The 17,511-nt window shown below is 46.4% G+C and overlaps 1 protein-coding gene and 1 long non-coding RNA gene across 7 annotated transcripts in view; both read right to left on the bottom strand.

The window, feature by feature from the left end:
* Window positions 1–6,975, bottom strand: part of AFF2 (ALF transcription elongation factor 2) — a 472,213-nt gene extending 465,238 nt beyond the window's left edge. For 3 of the 6 annotated variants that reach the window (XR_011435071.1, XM_023633611.2, XM_023633610.2), the window contains exon 1: window positions 6,540–6,735. Coding sequence is in view for 4 of the 6 variants with exons in the window: in XM_023633611.2 (XP_023489379.2) it covers window positions 6,540–6,586 (47 nt within the window). In the remaining 2 variants the exon portion in view is untranslated. Of the gene's footprint in view, window positions 1–6,539 lie in introns of all 6 variants that reach the window. The other 3 variants (XM_023633609.2, XM_023633612.2, XM_070258493.1) reach the window with 3 other exon arrangements.
* Window positions 6,976–10,284: 3,309 nt separating this feature from the next.
* Window positions 10,285–16,851, bottom strand: LOC138921767 (uncharacterized). Its single transcript, XR_011434654.1, has 3 exons — window positions 16,700–16,851; window positions 14,798–14,978; window positions 10,285–12,983 (listed from the first exon to the last, which is right to left on the bottom strand). It is a non-coding gene; the product is annotated as an uncharacterized lncRNA (long non-coding RNA).
* Window positions 16,852–17,511: the final 660 nt, after the last annotated feature.

The following is a 17,511-nucleotide window of genomic DNA, read 5'->3' as shown; positions in this document are numbered from 1 at the left end:
AGTTAAGTAGAAAAACAGCCTCCTCATGATGAAATACAAGTCATAAAGGCTGAAACTCAAGAAAAGCTGGAAGAATCCCAACCCTCCGACTATTCAATTCTTCTTCAGATTTTTGTCACACATTCTTCTTTAACGTCCTCCGTACGGATTGAGACTCAATACCAGCCCATTAACTCCCGTCCGCCTATGTCTCCAAAGTTGGGTTTTTTCAATTCTAAGCATATCTTAGAATACATAGAAACTGTATTTTTAAAGTCATATCAATAAATAACACGGGTTCTAATTTTGCCTTTTCCTTTTAAGCGTCTTTTGTAACCATTGTTCGTTCTTGTTACTTTCTGCAAGGGCCCAGACTGGCTGAGAGACTTTCAAAAAATTACGATTAAAACACTATCAAACAGGCAGTGGGCCAGCATTAGCACCAGGATTACTGAGCAACTATCTTTCAAAGATACGAGTATTTGCATAGAACGCTCTTTGAGCTGATGGGGCTCTAACATCAATCAACAGATGTTTACTGAGCACCATAACAGGAAAGGTGATACACCATTCCCTTGGACACAATGTGGACATTTAAACATAAACGTCTTAATGCAACAGTGGCGACACAGTGATAGAGCAATAAACACAAATCCGAAGACCATCCTCTTACTGTGTAAACTTAGGCAAGTCACTTAACCTCTCTGAACTTCAGTTTTCTCCTCTACAAAATCAAGCTAATAATACCAGTGCTGACAAACCCACAACGTTATTGTGAGGATCAAATCAAAAGACTAATGTGTAAGTTACAAAGCTTTGGAAAGAAATGTCATCCACCTCCTATTCCCACCTTTGAGGCCTCAAATCAATGAGAGAAACACTGTGGTCTTCTTTATGTTTAAGGATCAAATCTTCAAAATTAGGGTATTCAAATTTAAGTGGACAGTTCTCAAGGACTCGAGTTTTACCTCTTTTTTTTTTTTTATAATTTGCCATTCACACGTTTTCATTAAATGGGGATCCATAAAAGAAGTGTTAAGAGATTGTATCAGTACATAAATTGCTCCTTTTTTAATTAAAAGGGAAAAGCGAGTTCCAAGGCTAGTCAATTACATGGTAACCCCACAGATTTTTTTTTTTCACAAGTGTAATATACACGATCCAATCTGTTTCAGTGAGAGCTAGATGCTCGAGCCCACACAGAAACAGTAACACACAGTAACAGTAAATAACAGGCGAAGAGGTCCACGGAAAGGCACCTGATCAGGAAATTGGGAGATGTGGATTTCTGACCTAGCTCTGTTACTAAACAGGCTGTGGGAACTCAGGTGAGACAAGCGACCTCTCCAGCCCTGTTTGATCATCTGTAAAATGGGAATAACCCCTGCACATTCTACTTCAGAACGACTGAATGAGATGACACAGGGGAAAGAATCCCACATGTTAGAAAGGCTCAGACAAAATGTCAGCTGTGGATGGTGCAGGCTCTGGGTCAGCTCCATCTAGGCTGGAACCTGCATTGCATCACCGAGGAGCTAGTGATTCCACCACTTCACATGTAAAATAGAGATCATAGCAGATCCTATCTCATAAAGCTGTCTGAAGGATTAAGTGAGATTGAGTATTTAAAGCATTTAGTCCAAAGCTTGAGGCACAGAGTGAATACTCAAATAATAGTAGCAACGATGAAGTTGCATTCTACCACACACAGGTGAAACACACACACACACACACCCCCCTCTCAAAAACGTTTCTCCAAGTTGTGGTCTTGAGCTCTCTAATCAGCAATACATTTCTTTCCATTATCAGTAAACAAGTTTTTTAAATCTCTTTCTTTATCCCACAGCAATCAGAAAAGGAAAGATAAAATTAAAAGTGAAAAATGCAGTCACTGTACCAATTGTTTTGTCTACATGACAGACTAATCGAGTACACAGCAGTTTCCCTCTTTGAGGTATGACCTACAGCTATAAGCTCGTAGGGCTACAGCTTCTAGACTGTTCCAGAGATGGCCATTTTACTGGACTTTTACGATTTTGAAATTATGTTAAATATGTGCAAATTCTGCATGCAAGAAATAGTCTTAGCTAAGAATAATGGGCATGAAATAAAGGTTCAGCACATTAAAGCCATTTCTATTCAACAATAATTAGCATGTTTAAATACAATATAATTTTTATCCATCTACAAAATGCTTAAATGTTTGGAATCTCGTTTATGTCTATAATGACAGATTCATTTTTGAGGCAGTCATTTTCAATCTTGATCTGTATATTTTAAAGTTGTTAAATGCTTGACTGAATCATTAGCAAAACAATTCATGTATCATTAAACTGATTTCTAACATGAGATAATTTTCCTCCTTGTCCAATAGACGTGCCTTTTACGATTTACAGAGATCGCTTTTATTCTTTGGGGGGTTTTGGAGGAGACCTTATCACTCGCTAATTTCACAGCCTTGAGTATCTCCTCCCTATATACCCCTTAAGAAACTCAATCCCAAATGGTTTGCAGAATGAGTGCTCAAACACACTGCAGAATGCATACTGTACTAGCAAAGAAAACAGACCACAGACTGTCTGTGGAAGACAAACAGAGGGGAAGGGAGAAAGATAAATGGATGGAGGTAGAGAATGAGAAATCCTGGCAACCTGTAGGCCTTAGTTAAAACAGGATCCTGCCCCACCGCCTCCACATTCCTACTACCCCCAGGTTGGCGAAGGTTGTGTTCTCTCTCTGCCACAGCTTCCCATCCATAAGCAGGCCAGTTCCACTCTTCCGGAGGACTGCAACTAAGGAGGCCTCGAAGACCTGTGCGCACAGAGCAGGCGGAGGCAGCCGGCTTGCTGCAGTGCACGGGCCATGCGCGGCTGGAGCTGAAACAGTTCACTTTTGTCTCGAAGGCAGGGTCCCCGCCCCCAGCAAGGTCGAGGGAAACTGGGGAAAGTGTGGACTGCTGGGCCAGGCCCCGGGGCTGCCTTCACCCAGGAGGGGAAGCCTGGCCCGCACATGGCCCCTTCCCAGCCTTGACAGCCCCACACAGACCTTTGAACTTTCTATTTATATAACAGTTTAGTGAGTTTAAGTCTCTTCCTGTATGACTGCCCGTTTGCAAGCTCGCCTCTAATTAGGCTACTTGTGAGACATCACTTAAAAACTACAAACAACTGATGCCGTCCTTTGCAGTGGGAAGTCGGCCACTGTCACAATGGCTTAACTATGATTTTCACTAGGCTTTTTAACATTTTGATTTTGCTATCATGGTGGTTTTCTCTTCACTTTTTTATTTTTAAGAATGTGCCCCTTTCTGTATCTGTCTTTCCTTCTTTCCTCCCTTCTCTTTCTTTCCTTCTTTTTTAATAATAAAAAGAAGATAAGCATCCCCACAAAGGACCTTGGTCTGTCACAAAGCAACGCCTGATCAATCCGGGGGTGCGGGGGGAGGCTGCTTACAGAACTGAAATGCTGTGCACTTTGTAGACACTCTGATTTTGCTTTTGCCCCCTTAAATGAGGATTCATGACATCCCCATTGCTGGTAAACAAGTCCAAATCTAGCCACCTGATCTCCGGACACCTCAAGAATTCATTTACTGGGTTACACAAGCAAGTCTATGGAGTGGTTTAAACAATACAATTTGATTTTGTTTCCTTATCTTTTTTTCGTTTTGAAAGAGCAAGTGGTGTCTTTGGTGTGCACAGACAGACATCTGCGCCTTCCTCTTCTTTCACAGAATGGTTCATATTAAATTCAGACTCAGGTGAACATTGCTCACTCATCCAGGAATCTTAAAGAACTTGAGCTTTGGCCCTTTAATCGAGTCCAGAGAATGATCCGTTAAGATATTCTTGCAGTGTGTGAAATCCAGGGATATGTTCCGTTAGGCACTGAGCCCTCCCAGATACAGCACAGACGCACACTGCAGCGTCATTCATGCCCCATCCTTTCCATTTGCATTCACGCTGACAAATGTGCGTGTTTATAAATGGGCACGCACTTTTTGTTTACTATAGGCAAGTGTTTGCAAATAACGCATATGCCTGTGTATGTAAAGTCTTTCTTCATTGAGTCTAGGAAAATGAGTTTGTTTTTTAGCTGGCCTGATCCATTTATTGCCAGACATCTAGGGTTGCAGTAGAGATAGCTCAGAGCTTTCTCTTTCACAAGTGAATGTTGAGAAAAGGTCCAATATAAATGAGATCCTAAACTTGGCTGGTGCCCTTTCCCTCCTTAGACCTCTTGGGGGGTTGGGGCAGGCGGGGGCGGTAGATGCCATCACTCTAAGCAGCTACTCACTCCCCAGGAGGGGAAGTAAACATATAATGAACATGTGATTGGCATGCTCTGGATGTCCAAAGAGAGTTTGGAAAGGTACAGATTTTCATTCAAGGCATTATCCAGCTTTTTGGTTCATCCACTATTGTCACATTTATGTTCCTTTTCTCTGTGGGGGTGTACAAAACACAGATGCATGACTGCATCACAAATGTTTACAAACACAGATGCACAAGGAAGCTTGCCCCTCACAATCAAACAGTGAGGAGAAATTTTCCAGGAACATGTGCACGGAGGGAGAAAGCCGGCTTATTTATGCACATGTGTTATACGAAGTCATCAGTATTTCACACAATATCCTCGGAGCGTCCAAGTCCGCATTTTTTTAACTGATGTGGAATAGTTAGGGATCTGGAGGAAAAAAGGCTTTGCACTTTCCTCCATATAAGAAAAGACAGTCTCCAAAGGGGGGGAGGGGCGTATCTTTCTGCAAAAAGCAATCAAATCTAAAAGGGCCCATCTCCTTTAAATACGCAACTGCATGTGTGTAAGAGTAAATTGAAATTCAAATAATATCATAAACACGTTTTTAAAAACCTAATACCTTCTATATGTTTAACATTTGAACTACACCCACGAAATCAATTATAACAATGTCTGTTAAGTTAATGATGTTACCCACACCATATATTAGGCAAATTGTATGCAAATAATAATGCTGTGGTTATCAGTTGTCTGCAAAATAAATTAGTGAAGCAGAGCAACGGCTGTGTGCAGGAGCATAATATTTAATTGAGCAGTAATTTTAATGTGATCTTTACTTTTAAATAACAGTATGGTTATTAAAAAATTGTAACATAATGCTTTTCTGCAGAACTGATAAAAGCCTGCATGGTATCAAAAACGCCTTACAGATTAATAGTGATACAGTGTAACTTGTGGCTTCAAGGATTTATCCAGAATTGCTATAAAATAAAATGTCTTTAAATTCTGATTATCTTGGATTTGCAACTAAAGGAGTCATGATTGGCATAATGAAGCTATTGGCTAAGCGTATGACCCTTTTCTAAAGAAGGAAATTGCCTAAAATATCACATCAGCAAGGGAAATCCTTGTAAAAATACACAGCATTCATAGCCAACGGCTGCTAGTAGTTTAACATTGCAAAAGGTTTCGCAGGATCAGTCGGTACTACATTATTCTAACTACATTTAAAAAGGCAATATCCAAGAGTGCAACTGGAAGTCGCTGCCGCCGCGCCCTCCCCCCATCCAATTCATAGACTGTGGGGGGGAAATCGATATGTTAAAATGTTGTGACAAATTAACAATGATAATGTTTGTGGCTGAAGGTGAAGTTTTTTAAAAAGTTAATAGGTATGTATATCACTATTTATGCACACGCGCACGCACATCACGCAGAGTAACAACTTTCCGGCTCTCCAGTCACCTCTGCACCATCTTTTCAAAAACCGCTCAGCGACAAGTTTACAGTATTTGAGAAAGAGCGGACTAAACCTTTGAATCCGAGCTGGGTGCCCATTACAAAAACCTGCGGCTGCCTCCCAGTGGGGGGCGGCTGGGGGTCCAGCCGGTAATTAAACGTGCACTGACGTCGGAGCAGCAGACTTCAGGGGCCAACTTCAAAAGCCCTCAGTCTTAAAGCCAAACGCCGCAGTCGGCCCGGGCCCGAGGTCCCCGCGCGGTGGCCCCCGAAGCTGCAGCTCAGCGCCGGAGTGCGGGGAACTTGGGTTGAGCGGGTGGAACGGAAGGTGTGCGCGCCGCGCCGCGCGGGGAAAGAGGTGGCGGCGGCGGGGGCGGTGGCCGCCAAGGAAGCAGAGGGCAATCAGTGGCACCTTGCCGCTGCCTGTCCCCCGCGACCAGCCCCCGGCGGTGGGCACCTGGAAAGTTGAGGCATTTCGGGCGGGCAGCATCCGGTGCGCTGGGAAGCCAGCCCTGCCAGCGTTCCGGGAGAACATCCCGGAGGATGGTAGTGCGGCTCAGCCCCCGTGGCACCGGATCCGATTTGGGCCAAATGCAACTCTTTGGACTTGGAGAGCCAAGCGAGGCTTTCGGGATCCGCATCCCTCCCTCTGTCCCCACTTCCCCCCACCCGGGCAACCGACTGAAGAGTCTCGGCGGCCGGGGCCAGAGGTGGCCGAGAGCAAGTGGGAGGGCGTTCGGGGCGCCCCCACCACGGTCCCGGCTCCCCGTAACAAAGGCGAAAAGCCCAGCGCCAGCCAGGGGACCTGCGTAGCAAAGGATAAGGCGAAAATCAACACCTACCACTGCTGCTCCAAGTCCCAGTCCCTGAAAAAGTCGAATAGATCCATAGCGGCCGGGCGGCGGCGGCGGGCGGGCGTCCGTCCCTGCTGGCGGCGGGTCAGCGCGGCTCTCGGGGCGGCTCGCTCGCTGCTCCCGGCGGCCTGGCTCTCCGGCCCTCCCGCCCGGCTAAAAGTGCCCTGGCCGCATCGGCGGCGGCGGCAGGCGCCGGAGGTGCAGGGTCCTGCGCTCCGCGGCGGTGGCGGCGGCGGTGGCACGGCTCGGGCAAGTGCTTGGCCGCCCGCTGGGGTCCGCTCGGTCCGCGGCTGCCCGCTCGCCCAGCGCCCCGACGCTGAGGCGGCAGCCGCTGCGGGCTCGGGCCGGCGGGGCCGCCCGCCTGGCGGGCTGCGGGCCGGCGGCGGCGGTGGCGGCGGCGGGGGCGGCCGGGGCAGCGGCAGCGGCGCGGCGCGGCGCGGCAGCCGGGGCGGCGGCGGCAGCGGCGGCGGCGGCGGCGGCGGCTGCACAGGCGGCGGCGGCCGCGGCAGCATCACACACTTACACACTCACAGGGGGCGGAGCCTGGACAGCCCGAAGCCGCGACATGGAGCCGGCACGTTATCATCCCCGGATCTGGCAGGGGCCCGCCCCGCCCGCCCGCGCCGCCCGGGACCCCACTCTGTCAAAATCAGCTGGCCTGAGCGGCCGCAGAGCTGGGGACCCGGGCCGGGGCCCGGGCCCGAAGGGCAGTTTCAGAAATGTAGGTGGGGGGCTGGCGGGGCCAGGACGCAGGCTCTGGGAAGGGGACCCCGTCTCTGAACCCGTGCCCACTCACACCACTGGGAGTTACTATTTGGAACCACAAAAGAGCGCACAAACTCTCGCGGGGTGAGGGTCGACCCCCACTGCCCGGCGCGCAGTCCCTGCCTGGGGACACTCCTCGGGCCCCTGAGCACCAGAGCAAACTTTGGCGGGCCGGAGCATCCCTCGGGTCCGCAGCCCAGAGCACACGGGGCCGGGAAGGAGAAGGCGGTCACCTTCACCGTCCCCGCAGCGCCGCGTGCCAGCACCCAGGCCGGCCAGGCATGCCGCAGTGCCCTGTCCATCTGCAGAGCGCGGCGGGCACCCAGTAGGTCTGCAAGCTCTGGGCCCTGGATTCCGTGGGCTGCAAGGGTAGGCACGAATGACTGCCCTTGTGTGATCCTTGGGTTCCGGGCTAGGACGCTGGGGAACTGGGTTGCACTATCACCTTCCCGCACAGCCACCACGTGGCTTGGGGAAAAGACTTTTGCACTTTTCTCCTCTGGGAAAGGGGAAAACCACTGTGTGTGCGCCCACCCTCCCATCCTCCAGCTGCCTGTCTCCCTTCTGGCAAAAGAATCCGTCTCTCTCCACGTGCAGCCTCTTCCCTCCCTTCAGCCTCCACTGGTGATCCAGGAAGGGGTGAATCCCTGCAGTCAGTACCCTCTACCCTCGGGGGAAAGGCTTCCTGGCCTCCAATGCGAAAAGGGATGTCAAAGGGCCGGACCCGGTTCAGGCACTTCGGGAGCAGGACCACTCTGGAGTGCGGACGTCTCATTTGCCTTCTTCATGTCGTTATACAGAGGGAGTAGTATTGGCGCATTCTCGAAATCCTAAGGCTAGGACTTTATTCGGAAGAGCGGTACACTGAGCATTGACAGAGCAGGGTGCCGCTTCTGATTCTGTCAGTGGCTCTCTGTGTGACTCTGAGCAAGTCTTTTCTCTGGGGCTCATTCTCCCCATCCAGAAACAGAGAGACTTGATCCTCCCACCATTCGGCTCTTGCCCTTCTGGCATTCTCCTCTCTACTTGAATATGCTTCTCTAATATTCTCTCACATTGTCAAAATCAAATAGTTTTCCTTTACTCTTTTTTTTTTTTCAGAAAAATTGAAGCACTGAGACTGGGTAATTTGCTCAAGCTCTTGACATTTCTCCTAGAGGGAGAACCCAGATTGGAACCTAGAATCTGGGAAGCCCGTTTAGGGCACAATCCTGCAGAAAGTGCTACAGCTGGAAGAAGTGGATGACTTCAGAATCTGAGCTTGAAGGGCCCCAGAGTTTGGTCTCTCTCCCATTCTTCATATGGAAAAAAGTACATCACCAACATAGAAACAAGGCTCTAAGATACTGCAGCTCTAGCATCCAGGGAGGCTTTGCTCAAATGTTTGTTTGTTTTGCATAGGACCAACTTCTTAACAAATACTAGTGGACTGACTGCAAATCAACCAATGGGCAGCCAAGGAAAGACGACGTTTCAAATTGCTTGTCAGTTTGGCTACTTTTAAACTCCTCTGGTCAAAGACTTGGTGGCAAAAGAGCTACTGGCAAAAATGGTGTCAGGGATTTTCAAATTCTCTCTGTGCCTTGTTTATTCCTGGAGTTCCAGTCTTCAGCCCTAGACTGTGAATCCTTGAGATGGTGGGGACTGCCCTACTCAGGTCTGTGGCCCCCAACCTTTATGCCCTCAGTAAATGATCCTCGAATTGGATTTGATTGCTAATAATGATTGTTGCCAGAGCTAGTGCCTGATCTGCTAGAAAAATCCTTAGAGGAAAACCAGAGTATCTACAATTAACATTTAAATGGTGATTATGATCACTTTGTATCTGATTCACTTTTCTCACCAGGTTATGTTGATTGATTGGGGAAAGATAGAAAAAAATAATGTGCAAGGTAAATAAATTTCCAACAGAAACAAAGCTGCTCCTTTAAGAGTTCCAGACCCCCATCACCCCACTGGTGCGCTTTCTTCCCAATCAGCGGGAGGACCAAGCAGAAGCAGAAGGAGCCAGCAAGAGGCAGCACTCTGAACAGAAGTGCCTGCGGGAAGGAGAGAAGAGACAAGTGGTGCCGGCTGCTGCTTCAAAAGAGGGGCAGGGGCTTTCCCTTCCTGAGATCAAAACCAAGCAGGAAGGCTGGGCTGGGTGGAAGGAGCTCCCACTCCCAGCCACCCTCCTGGAACAGGGATGAAGCTGAGAGAGACAGCACTGAAGGGGCCAGGCTGTCCCTGAGGCCAGCCAGCCAGCCTAGGCCCAGCACATGCTCCCTGTCTGAGCATCAGCTGCTGGGCAGGGTAGAAGCTTGCCTTCTCTGATGCAAGGCGCACTTCCTCCCTTTCTCGGCCTCCTGCCCATCCCCGGCCCTAATGGGGCCAGGAGACTTAGAATTCAGCTCTTTAGTGAACCCTCAGATATGCATCCAACCCCTGCTTCCTTCACCAGGCCAGCAGGAGGGAAGGGAAAGCAGGTTGCAGGGAGGGCAGTAGCAAGAGGAGGTAAAACGGCTATCTGGAGTCAGGGCCAACTGCTGCTGTCAAATGGCTGCAGCTGCTCCGTCCTCTAGTCCCTAGGGGTCAGGTTGCTTCCTTCGCATTCCACTCCCAGGGGCATCTTAGCTAAGGCAGAAGATTCCTCTGAGCCAGCCTATTGTCATGGCTTTGCCTGGAAAAGCCCCTCTCTGATGTGGCAACACAATTCTCAGTTCAACCTAACAGCTCAGAAGTTTCAACCTTCTCCCCTTTGACTCTCCTCTCTCTGTTGGCTTCTCCTATTCCCTCTGACTGGCCCCCTCCACACCTCGCCAATGGCCTCCAGTCACAAACCCCAACCCAAAGAAACCCACTGGGAGGACCGTTAAGCCAACAGAAAGTCATCTTTCCACACAGGACAGAATCAAAATTAAGACTCCTTGTCCCAATCTCTTAAGGCAAAACCAGAAATCATTTTTTGAGAATCTTAATTTTACTTATTTTATTTATTTTTTTTTTACAAGATTGCCACCTGAGCTAACAACTGTTGGCAATCTTCTTCTTTCTTTTCCTGCTTTTTTCTCCCCAAATCCCCCCCAGCACATAGTTGTGTATTTTTAGTTGTAGGTCCTTCTAGTTGCGGCATGTGGGACACCACCTCAACGTGGCCTGATGAGCGGTGCCACGTCGGCGCTCAGGATCTGAACCAGGGAAACCCTGGGCTGCGGGAAGCGGAGCACGCGAACTTAACCACTCGGCCACGGGGCCGGCCCCCAAAGAGCCTGAATTTTATAAAAATGCTGATTCTCAGAATTACCAAAGTAGATTTTTGACTTGAATTACTTTAAAGGAGTTTAATTTGGAGTCTCCAGGTACTAATCTTTGTTTCAAAGAACTTGAAATCTCCATTCTTACAGTTGTAGTAAAGGCACTGTCACAAAGCTTCTGGTAGAGAGTGTCTAAAAATTAAGATTAATTTAAGAAAGTTTCACTGTGCACGTCAGTTCCAGGAAATGAACAAATTGACAGCGTATGATACATGCGTCATCCTGTCACCCCTCAGATTTCCACTTAAAAACTTAAGCATTTGTTTCTGACCTGGTGCAGCCAGGCTGACTTACTTTCTGGGCAGAAATTGTGATCAAGGCTACAGCTCGTCTAAAAGAATTCCGTGGGCTCCTCTGGAAGGCACCAACTTCCCATTACTTTGGGTTTTCCTCTGGCAGAGCAGCCTTGGTGCTGTCGTGAGCTGGGAATGGACCGACTTGCCTCTCTGAACTTGGGGCCGTTTCCACACATGGGCTGTGATATCTGGAACGATCTTCGTCAGAGGAGCATTTCCATCTTTTCTAAACTCAGAATGTCTCTACTTGCTTGTCCCGTTAAGCCTCGTGAGAGTAGGGCCTGGGTCTGTAGTGTCAAAGCCTAGCATGGGATCTGACACGTAGTGGTCCCCTTTAGGGTCTACCCAACCAGTCTCTGTGAATGTGGCAATCCCATGAGCTGATTTCAAATTGAGTCTGGGTCAGGACAATTCTCCCAACTTAGGATGAGCCTCATGAATATACATACCTAATTTTTTTCCAACTCCTGGCTCTACCACTTATTACTTTGGATCTGAATCATGGATCACAATTGAAAATCCCTACTCCTGGGTTTTCTAGTTACTGTAGACAATGACCCCATTTCAGAGATCTTCCAAAGTCCTAAATATCACATACCATGTGACCTTGTCAATCATCTGTTTAATTAGGTTTACCATACTTGAAGGTGATGCTCTTCTGATTTTATATGGTGCATTCTCATGATTCCTCACCTCGATTACCCAGATCCATCATCTCCATTCTTGATCTGGTGATTGAGAAATCTGCTTCCTGGCGCTCAGAGCCCTGTCCCTGGGGTGCTCTCATCAACCAATGCAGCAGCGTGACTGCCAAGAGTCTTTTCAGGGAGCCCGTTCTGCAGGGTTGAAGGGCTAGATTCCAGAGGGAAGTCAAGCAATAAAAGGAGACAGCATTCATTGAGACTTTATTGCACACCAGGCACTGTGCTAAGCATTTTAAATACATTATTTCATTCACTCATCAACATGATTCGCTAAAGTAGATACTAGTATTATACCTATTTTGCAAGAGGAAACTGAGGCTCCCAGAGGCTGAGCACTTGCCCAGAGTCACAGAGCTCATATATGCCATAGCCAGGCTTTGTCCCCAAGTTTCTTTGCTGCCAAAGTCCATGTACTAAAGTACACTGCCCCACAGCCTCCATTCTGCGTTCAGAAAGGGTTTCATCTCACTGTAGCCCCAGAAGGTAAGCAAAGACAGGGCCTTTATCTTCATCGACAGTTGAGGAAACAGAGTAAGTGACTTCACCGAGGTCGCAAGGTGGCACAGCTGAGCAGCTGAGGCTGGGACATGGTCATCTGGGTGCCAAGTCCAGCTTTCATTCTCTTACCACATTATTATTTAGAGTCCCGGGGCCACTCCAGTGAACTATAACACCCTGGGAGTTTGGGACTGCAGTGGCATCAGTTAACTGTTGGATTAAAAAAAATTCTCGTGGTGCAATTTCCCTGATCTCAACTGCGGCTGAATTGGGGGAAGGCAGTTGGCTGAGCTATGCCCTCATATTAAAGAAAGTCAGTCAGATAGGCAACAGGAAGCAAGAAGATGGTGGAGCAATTCTTGCTTCATCGTTTAAGGAGACTCAGATGGGTCTTTTTCCTGGAGATTAGAAATCTGGGGCTAAGATACCGCTTTAGCCGACTGCGGAGGAGTGCATGGTGGCGGGCTGTGAGACAGCCGTAGAGAATTCTCTCCTGCATGAGACTGCGCTGCTGCGGAACTGCAAATCCCTGGCTCTCTCCCCTAACTTCTCTAGGGCTCCATTCTTGTCCATAATATAAACTAAGGGGGTTGGAAGCACTCCAGCTCTGACATTCTAGGGCTCCTTGATTTGGAGTCCCCTGATACGAACCCCTAGTCCACGGCCAAATGCAGACCGGTAATTTATAATGATGCGGGAGACAAAGTGAAGAGTCACCTCGATTACCCAGATCCATCATCTCCATTCTTGATCTGGTGATTGAGAAATCTGCTTCCTGGCGCTCAGAGCCCTGTCCCTGGCGTGCTTTCATCAACCAATGCAGCAGCGTGACTGCCAAGAGTCTTTTCGGGGAGCCCGTTCTGCAGGGTTGAAGGGCTAGATTCCAGAGGGAAGTCAAGCATTTTCCCAGAGGCCAGAGAGAGAACCTAATGTATATGAAAGTGCTCTGTAAATGGTAAAAAGCCCCACACGAACGCGTGCTCTCATCATCCCTAGGGCAGGTGTCTAGAAGCTTCTCCATCAGGTGAGATCAGCAGTGCTAAGTGCACTGGCTGTGTTTGCAGGGTTTTCTTTCATTTATTGTTTTTGTTTATTTGCTTGGAAAATGGATACACATGCCATGGGTTCTAGAGCCTGGTTAATAAGTTACACATTTGGTGCTGTTAAAATAATATTAAAAAGTATAAACTTCTTTTTACTTAGTAATCATTTTTGGGGGGGAGTTCAGGTCATTGCTTTTCATATTGAAACATTCAAAAGAGTTTTAAATCAGTGTCTTTGTTTAAAGTTTCCTGGTTCTTAGCATCATGTGAAACCTTTAGTTTTCTATTAAATTGCTGACAGTCAAATTGTTGGAAATGTCATTAGAAGAAATGAAATGACTGCCTAAAATAAATTTTTACTCCTTCTGCCTCTCTATTTTCAGGAAATAAAATGTATTTGATAGCCCCTCAAGCTTTGAATTATTCTTTTTTTTCAGCTTTACTGAGGTGTAATTGACAAATGAAAGTTGTATATATTTAAGGTGTACAAAGTGATGGTTTACTATATGTGTATATCGTGAAATGATTACCCCAATCAAGCTAATTAACACATCACCTCACACTGTCACCTTTGTGTGTGTGTGTGGTGAGAACACTTAAGATCTGCCCTATTAGCAAATTTCAGGTATACAATACAGTATTATTAACTATAGTTACTGTTAGATCTGTACATTAGATCCCCAGAACTTATTCATCTTCTAATTGAAAGTTTCAGGAACAGCCATTAGAGGTACAATTACTCCAGTTGTTCCATGGGCGAAGGGAGAGCAGAGGCCTCAGCATGGAGATCCTTTGCCTAATTGCCTGACCTCAGGGAACTGCTGCTCCAAAGAGGCTGTGCTGCCTTGCCACTTGGTGGTGGTTCCTTCCTCCTTTCACAGCAGTTAAACCGGATCAGGATGGTGGAGGAAAGACCCAGGGTCGGCCTGCACCGGAGCAGACACACCACTGAGAAGGCTTGCCACTGCCTACCCGGTGACCCCACTTAGGCTCTTTCTTCTCTAAATGTAAACAGCCACCTCAGTGAGTCAGATCCCTCTGGATCCACTGCCAATGATAACTGGAATCTACAGTGAAGAGGCAAGTAGGTCCTACCCATTTCCACCAGATGGTCTACTTTGCTTTGCTATGAGGGGTCCAGTTAAAAGGCGTCCTCCAGTTCAAAGTTTCTTCCCAGGCCTCTGAGAGACTACAGCCAAGAAGAGAGCCACATCCCTCACTGAGCTGCACTTCAAAGTGGCATACTTGAGCCTCAGTAGCACTTCCTTATGTCAACTCACCACACTTTGTGACTTCACTTAGATCATGACATTTTATTACTTAAATTTTAAGTTTATCAGCAGGATGATGCCCCTAATATAGTCTTTTTCTTTTCAGCCATCACTTAGTTTTATATATCATAGAATCATAGAGTATTGGCACTACCAGGATCCTTATTATCTCTAGCCCAACAGAGGCCTGGATTGCTCACCAAGATCACACAGCTAGTTATATCAGAGTCAGAACCATAACCAGGTCTCCTAAGTCTCAGTTGAATACCCAAATCATGCATGCAGTCCTGAAATCTTAAACCATTGCATTTTACATCATTTTTAGTTACATCATAAAATACTTGTTATTTGAACTATTAATTAAGGAAAATCTTACCCTTTGGTAAAACAATGCAAATTTCCATCCAAGAATCTCTAAGAGAATCGTTGAGGTTTTGTTTGTTGTTTTTGTTGTTGTTGTTAAATATGAATAGTCTCTCTAGTTAATAATCATCAATAAGTGTTCATTAATCGCCAAAAGGTCCCGCGTTATATAGACACTTCGCCCCATAGCAGCGCTTGAAAAGAAAAAATGGTAAGCTCTACTTAGAAAACACATGCAATTTACCTTATTTAAAGCAGGTTTTCCTGGAATGAATTATCCTGACTCTATTGAGTCTGAGGTGCGAAAGTAGTTCTCAATTAAAGGATAAAACCAAAAACAAAGCCACAGGCTCTGGAGAGGGAAATGTTCTGGCTGTACTTTTGTTTTCCATTAATCTCATCAATAATGTATGTTTTCTCTAACATGGTATCCTTTACATAGTACATGTGGGTTATGAAAGTCCTGCCAATGTGGGACCTACACGCAGCCTGCTCTCTGTTTCCCCATATCCCTCCTTCGATTTCTATCAGGATACAATCCCTCCCTCCCCATTTTGATTGGCTGGATTGGGTTTGGGCAAATGCTTCGCCTAGACCAAACAGCAACCATATTTTATATCTGAAGCAGGCAAAACTTTTGCTTACTTTGCTCATCCATCTCAAATGCATCAGGAACAAATGTGCTATGTGTGAAGAAACGTTTTTTTAATCTTTTGATCACATACTCGAGAGATAGTGAAGGATGGACGTGTTCCCTGGTCTTTTCCTTCCATTTTCACTTGCCACAATTTTGGTTAGCGTGTCTGCCTTCAGCCTAAAGCACTTTTTTTTTTTAAAGATTGGCACCTGGGCTAACAACTGATGCCAATCTTTTTTTTTTTGTCTGCTTTATCTCCCCAAACACCCCTGTACACAGTTGTATATCTTAGTTGCAGGTCCTTCTAGTTGTGGCATGTGGGTGCCGCCTCAACGTGGCCTGACGAGCGGTGCCATGTCCACACCCAGGATCCGAACCCTGGGCCGCTGCAGCGGAGCGCGCGAACTTAACCACTCGGCCACGGAGCCAGCCCCTAAAGCACATTTTTAATGGGTGGGTTTTTTTCAGATTTATTAACTTATATTAATAGGCCTCCAAGTCGCCAGTTAGAACCCATGCATAGCACTCCGCAAAATGTCCTTTCTCAAAGTTCACTGATAAAATGACGACAGAAACTTTCTGCAGGAATTGTTTACAGTTAGCATTTTCTAAGGTTGAACAGTCATCAGGACAGTTTACAGGGACAAGAAGTTCACAATCTCCATGAGACCCGAAGATAACCATAAAATAGGGAACAAAGTTCTCCCGGTGAGTCCATTAGTCAAGGACCTGGTGTTCCTCTTGGACCAGCAGCAGAACTTTCAACAGCAAACAATCAATGCGGTTAAGACCACACAGGCTATAGTGATGAATAAACAGAGACTTTCTACACAAGCAGGGCATAACATATAAGACTTTTTAAAGTTTTTTTGCAGTTCCCAGGTGCCAGAGTGTGCCTACTGGCAAAATGACTGTGTGGGTAGCATTACCTGGCATTTTGAACTATATAAATACGTCCTATATAAACTTTGATGCATCAACATGTAAATATCAATATCAATGTTGATAGATGGACACGTAAAATTTTGGAAATTGCCGAAAAACTCACAAAAATTTTTAACTAAAAAAAATATTCTTATTATAGAATGTTAGAGCTTGAAGGAAATTTGAGGATACGAATCAGGGCATTTTGCAGCTAACGAAAAAGATCAGAGGGGGAAAATAAGCAGAACACAGTTGAAAATTTTCTAAGGAACAGGGTCAAAATTCTACCCTGTGTCTCCTGCTTCAAGCCCGGTGCTCACTCCTCCCCATCACGTGCTTCTCCAAAAAACTCACCTGTAGTTGGCAGCCTCTAGAAGAGCAGCAAGTCCACAAAGTGAAATACACAAAAATAGGGGTGTACTGAATCCACAGCTGCATGAAGAAATATTGTTCAGTCATTATAGTTAGGTTTGCAAAAGTTTTGTAATAATCCGAAAAAAAGTTTTGTTCTGAAGGTACAGTGCACGTTGCGCAATTATATGAACAGTGTGATCCTGAACGACACAACACAGAGGCGTAGGAAGAGGACTGGAAGTAAATGTCCCAAAAAGTAAATAGTAGTCTTTGGGGGGAGGTGAGATTTGGGTGACTTTACTTTCTCAACTTTTCTGTGTTTTCCAAAAATTTTTATAATTCTCCTGTATTACCTTTTAAATTAAAAAAAGACATAAATTTTCATATAAACAAAGGCTAACTCTGTGCTCAGATTGGGCTAGGATCTCCTCAGAAGCCCCCAGGGCAAATCCCCGCTGGGTATCAAGAATCTGCCCTTTTTTTCTCTAAGAGATGTAAATTAGTTACATCTCCCCAGTGAGATATATTCCTGGGAAGAGGTGAAGAGGATGATTTAGGGAAGACTCCGTCAGAGGAAATTGAAAGTGGTCATGAAAGCGATCAGGGAAGCCAGGAACAATGTCCTTGTTACATCTGATTCAAACTCTTTAGGGCTCCATATATTCATACTAACGTGGAAAACTCAGTAAGGATTCCTAAAAGAACCATTGCAGCAACTCGAGGCAGCAAACAGAATCTGTGACGGTGCAGGAATTTAAGTCTGTTTTCCCCAGAGAGGGCTTAACATGGTGCGTTCGCCCAGCTTTTCGCTA

The sequence above is a fragment of the Equus caballus genome, chromosome X (genome assembly GCF_041296265.1).
Source record: "Equus caballus isolate H_3958 breed thoroughbred chromosome X, TB-T2T, whole genome shotgun sequence".
In the NCBI taxonomy this organism is placed as follows: Eukaryota; Metazoa; Chordata; class Mammalia; order Perissodactyla; family Equidae; genus Equus; species Equus caballus.
Note: the sequence above shows the minus strand (reverse complement) of the source record. Positions and strands in the feature narration are given on the sequence as shown.